Source organism: Haliotis rufescens, unplaced genomic scaffold (assembly GCF_023055435.1).
Source record: "Haliotis rufescens isolate VD_foot unplaced genomic scaffold, xgHalRufe1.0.p SCAF_43, whole genome shotgun sequence".
In the NCBI taxonomy this organism is placed as follows: domain Eukaryota; kingdom Metazoa; phylum Mollusca; class Gastropoda; order Lepetellida; family Haliotidae; genus Haliotis; species Haliotis rufescens.
The window spans coordinates 1,070,203-1,076,202 of NW_025964146.1; the positions used below are offsets into that span (position 1 = coordinate 1,070,203).

At 42.0% G+C, this 6,000-nt stretch overlaps 1 protein-coding gene across 1 annotated transcript in view; it reads right to left on the reverse strand.

The window, feature by feature from the left end:
* LOC124124523 overlaps nucleotides 1-4,818 on the reverse strand; it is a 40,486-nt gene extending 35,668 nt beyond the window's left edge. The window contains exons 1-4 of the mRNA XM_048382984.1: nucleotides 4,761-4,818; nucleotides 2,741-2,920; nucleotides 1,668-1,755; nucleotides 436-534 (exon numbers count right to left, since the gene is read on the reverse strand). Of these exons, the coding sequence (XP_048238941.1) occupies nucleotides 436-534; nucleotides 1,668-1,755; nucleotides 2,741-2,890 (337 nt within the window). The 5' untranslated portion in view covers nucleotides 2,891-2,920; nucleotides 4,761-4,818. The remainder of the gene's footprint in view (nucleotides 1-435; nucleotides 535-1,667; nucleotides 1,756-2,740; nucleotides 2,921-4,760) is intronic.
* Between the last annotated feature and the right edge of the window lie 1,182 nt (nucleotides 4,819-6,000).

Sequence of the window (6,000 nt, forward strand, 5' to 3'; positions counted from 1 at the left end):
AAGGGAAGTGGCGAGAGACCCACCCTCAGATCGTTTACATAGGAAGTGACGAGAGACCCAACCAACAGAATGTTTACATGGGAAGTGGCGAGAGACCAACCCTCGGATCGTTGACATGGGAAGTGGCGAGAGACCCACCTTTGGATCGTTGACATGGGAAGTGACGAGACCCAACCAACAGAACGTTTACATGGGAAGTGGCGAGAGACCCACCCTCGGATCGTTTACAAAGGAAGTGATGAGAGACCCACCCACCAGAATGTTTACATGGGAAGTACAAGAGCAGTGCATAGGTATTTGACTGCAGTATCTGAATTGCGGAACACAGGATAGGTCACACCACTTAAACATTATCTTTTACGACAAGTTTGCAGAAACCTTTTATTTAGAATTATTGCATCTTTTTTACCAACATGACTGCAGTCTGTGACTTACCTGTGGCAATTTCCTTGGCCCAGGTGAGAATCTGTTGAAAATCCAGCTGATTTTCAGGGTTAGTGAGGTAGGCATAGAGAGAACCGTTGGGGGCATATTCTGAGAAGATAAAGAGCGACACAGTGGAGATGATGTGCACTGGTGCTTGCTCTAAACACCCACATTTTCATCTCAGGGTAGAATGCAGTGAAATACACAGGATACGTATCTTAACAATAATCAACCCCCAAAAGATTTGTCCTATTCTATACCCTGAACAAAACCAAGTCAAGTTGTGGTCAAAGTATCACAAAGTTTAAGATTTCTGTTTCTTAACGCTTTTGAGGAGATTCATAAAGACTTGTCAAAGTTTAAATTTTTACAAAAGTAAAATATAAAACAAATGTTGCCAGTATGAAGACATAGAGAAGATGACACATTGATCACAAATGCAGAGCTAGAGACAGCTTTTGGTTATTTGGGTATTTTACCCAGGGGTTTCATTTTGATTAAGTATCCACAAGTTTTAGAGGGTATTAAAATTTGTTTTACCAACCTGTTTCTTGACATTTGGGTATTTTACTTAAAAGCTGTTTCGTAACAATCCCTGAAAATCATTTAAAACTATGTGACTAGAAGTATACCCGTCTGCTTGCGTCTCCCTCTCCGGTAAGCCATTTTTATCCACAAAACTTAGCATTGTAAGAAAGGCGCTATTGGCTCAAGCTCTGCAAATGTCAATAAATGAATCTGGACCAGACAAACAAATGCTTGACAGTGTGAGCAATAATCCACACCTTTGAGGTACAATGACACGCAATAACTCAGTCCAACCACACGATTCAAAGTCACCACCGTTTAACGCCGCACTCAGCAATATTCAAGCTATATGACGGCGATCTGTAAATAATCAAGTCTGGACCAGACAATCCAGTGATTTACATCATGAGCATCGATCCACGCAATTTGAATCGATGACATGCTTCAACCAGGGCAGCGAGTCTGATCACCCGATCCCGCTAGTCGCCTCTTACGACAAGCATAGTCGACTTTTACGGCAAGCATGGGTTGCTGATGACCTATTCTACCCCGCATCTTCACGGGTCTCAAGCAACTGCAGTTGAACACCAATTGAAACCTGCAGTGAAAATTTAAATCTGCAACATCAACACCTTCTACAACACTGAACTGATCCACCATCATATACCACAAATGACAGATTGCCGGCATTTCACGTAACCATGGTAACCTACCAGTAACAAGGCACACATTGGGGTCAACAGTGACAGCACCATAGAACTGGATGATGTTCCGATGGCTGACAACACTCAACACCTGGGCCTGAAACAAGATAGCAGGACATGGCTTTGTTAATAGCATGAATACAACGTCATGTTTCTTAGAAGTTTGTTTGACAGAAAACAAACAGCATGTAATAAACGTCACTTCAGCCACTAGCTTGAGACTAGTTGTTGTTTGTTGTTTAACGCTGCACTCAGCAATATCCCAGCTATATGATTGCAGTCTGAAAATAATCGAGTCTGGACCAGACAATCTGGTGATTGACAGCCCGAGCATTGACATAAGCAAATGGGATACGAGGAAATACATCAGCCAAGTCATCGAGCCTGACAACCAAATCCCGTTAGTCACCTCTTACGACAAGCATAGTCGCATTTTACAGCAAAAATGGGTTGCTGAAGACATACGGTATTCTAACACGGCTCTTCACAGATCTTTGAATCTCATAAATATTATGCTCATCTAATACCGGTAACTGTCTTATATTAACAATAAAATCTTGTGAAAATTATGGTTAATAAATTCAGAAGTTTTTTTACTGTTCCCAATAGGGAAGGTTATGGTTTGTAAAATCTTGAATTGGTTACTTGTCTTACTGAAACCATTTCACATCCAATTTACCATTACAACCATGCACACTGAACAATAATGACTGGCATTCACTGCAGTATTTCCTGTTTGGCATGGACTATCTTGAATCTGACTAACACACAGTGTTTAAGCATGAAGTAACCATGCAAGTCTGGGGGTCCTTGTCATTGTGCTGACAGTCAATGTTGAAGAATGAGGGGGTCCCAAGATGCAAATACTACTGGCACAAACCCTAGGACCCCCTTAGTCCAAACACTGACATGTGCAAACATAAACTATGCTTTGCATGCTAGGTCCCGTTCCACAAAGTGATCGTAACTCCATACCTTAACATAGGTTATGACTGTCGTAGCGAAACAATCGCTTTCGGGAACAGGACCCTGAGTCTAGTAATTATGTGTGATTTATTTGAAAGGCAAGTTTTCAGTCCTACCTCCTTCTCGAGCATGAGAAGTTTCTTGACAGCCACGACCATGTCCTGCGACTTCCACAGCGCCCGATACACGCTGCCAAATGTGCCGCCGCCACACCGCTCATAGAACACCAGGTCCTCAATGTCTATCTCACAAAACGTCGCCGCCATCTTTAGTTGAATATGGCGTCACTTCAACCCCTACAACAATTTCAAATCACACAGTTCCAGATTGTCATAGGTTCTTCAGATTTGACAAACAGACACAACCAGAGTTAAGTGAGTGAATGTTGTTTTACGCAGAGTCATGCAATACTGATTTTACCCGAGAGCCAAAATGAAACTGGTTTCGTGAATTGTGAAGACAAACATTGTCTTAATTATATATTCCCACATATATCATGAACAATACTATAATGAGTTAGTGAGTGAATTAGTTGGATTTTATGTCGCTATAAACACGCCAACAATGTCAGTGTGGGGGACACCAGAAACTGGCTTTACACAATGTACCCATGTTGGGAATCCAACCTGGGCCTTCGATGTGACGAGCGAATGCTTAACCACTAGAATTCCCCACCGGCCCAATACTATTATGAGGAAGCATCACACAACCTAAATTGATATGGCATGTGGCATCTGGTACTATAAATGTTTCTGGTCTAATTATTTCTGTAACAAGTAATGGACATGGTTATGCATGATTCCCTCTAAGACTGGGATAAGTCCAAATTTACTACCCAGGTACCCGACCCCCTATCACCCTATCACCCACTGTAGGTCTGTCTCAAGATGTGGGAACAAAATGTCCCATTGGAAATTGTTTTACCGCAGCCCTGGCAAAAACTGTTTAGATACATGTATCAAACGATCTGATCATGGGTACACTGATGTTGGTTAGGAAGAAATGTGAACATTAGCGACTTGTAGTGTAACCACTGAGCTATAGCAAGTTTTTGTCATTAAACAATACAACACATGACTAACCACGGGTCCGGGTAGTACTGTGGGTACCCAGGTCCTATTCAGGACCCACCCGACCTGAGTTTGTTTGTTTGTTGTTTACGCCTCACTCAGCAATATTCCCTCTATATGACGGCGGTCTGTAAATAATCGAGTCTGGACCTACAATCCAGTGATTGACATCATAAGCATCAATCCATGCTATTGGGATTGATTGCATGCATCAACCAAGTCTGCAAGCCTGACAACCCAATCCCGTTAGTCGCCTCTTACGACAAGCATAGTCGGCTTTTACAGCAAGCATGAGTTGCTGAAGACCTATTCACGAGTCCCCCGACCCGAGTCCCCCAGTTACCGTCCCAGCACTAATTGCCTCAATCCTTGTACATGGAGAGAAGGCTATAGGCCTGTGCTACTTGTTACAACTAAACAGGCAACTACAGATCTAGGTGAGCGCTAGTTTCTGTTCATCAGGTAAATGTCTACTACTATAGTACTAGTCGATGCTATTATAAAATCTGTTCGCCACACATTAGTACTGTCAAACCTGGATACATCTCAAGAAAAATTAGGGAAGGTTACCCTAACTCGATCCATAGCCCTTGGGTCCTTGAACGAAAATAACGGTGAACATATTCAATAGCACCTGTTTCTAGACCTCACGACAAATGGAACTTTGTGTTAATTTTCATTAATAGACGCCCACAATGCCGCGTTTTGAGTGTTGTTTAGCCTAGTGGTAACTGTGTTCAGTCACATTTCAGCTGCATAGTCGATCTATGCCTTCAGTTCAGCCGAGTTTGTAACTTGCTCACGGATAGATGTTGTGCAAGCAAAGGCAGCAGCTTGATACCCGTGTCTGAAATTCGGTGTATAAACACAGAACACATGGCATAGCTTGTAAGATGAGAACCCGTCGTAACCACGTTGAAATTTGGATTATCAACATTTCAAAATGAATGTTGTATGTTTGATTTTTCTACGCCTTTTTTGGTCGAAATATATGATAAATTTTAAAACCAGTCTCTTACTCGTTAAATTTCAATAACAATATTCACGTGTAAAAGCTTGCACATACATTGCACCACTTGGGAATTCCAGCACACCAAACCTGACGAAGTTGCGAGTATACTTCAATTACGGATATCTTGTCCAAGCGTATCGACGCACTAAGATGAAACCATTGGAGTCGTGTGCTGAGCGGGTTTTTCTGAAAATGCATGATCCTTTTTGTGAAATATTTTACCACTATAACGCTGACACAATTAAAAAAAGAAGTAAATTAAAAGAGGAAATTACATCAAAAAGAGGAATATTTATCTCATGAAGGATGAGTGAGTGCATGGGTGGGTTGTGCGATGCTTTCGGCGGTGATTAATCCATCGAGGGAACATTTAAGGTAATATATAGATAATAATTTCCATATGTAATAATGTCATCTGTATAGAGAGTAGACCCGTGAAGATCCGGGGTAAAACAGGTATTCAGCAACCCATGCTTGCTGTAAAAGGTAACTATGCTTGTCTTAAGAGGCGACTAACGGGATCGGGTGGTCAGGCTTGCTGTCTTGGTTGATGCATGTCATCGTATCTCAATTGGATCGATGCTCATGATGTAAATCACTGGATTGTTCGGTCCAGACTCGATTATTTACAGATCGCAGTCGCATAGCTGGAATGTTGCTGAGTGAGGCGTTAAACAACACACACACACACACACACACACACACACACACACACACACACACACGCACGCACGCACGCACGCACGCACGGACGCACGCACACACACACACACACACACACACACACACACACACACACACACACACACACACAAGTGAGTCGCCTCTTACGACAAGCATAGTCGCCTTTTACGACAAGCATGGGTTGCTGAAGACCTATATTCTACCCCGGATCTTCGCGGGTCTGCTTGCATGCAAATACGTATGAAGAAATTAGTTAATCCTAAAGTATAAGAACACTTAACATAATTACCCAATGTGGCTTTTTCAGCGTGCGTACACAAATGTTTTTACAGATCTTTTCTTACTGACTCAACGAAGGCATCGTGTATACAAAAACTCGACTACAGTGAATACTGCACAGATATGCAACATCTCGCCTATTGGAATTTATACATGTATTACTGTCATGACGTCATTCAACACACGAACACGTTCTAATTATAAGTTGAAACCCTAAACAGCATAGAAGTATAATTCTTTTCAGAAAAGTCCACGCAACGTTTATAAGTAAGTGAGTATGATTTTACGCCGCTTCAGCAACATTCCTGCAATATCACGGCGGGGACAACTT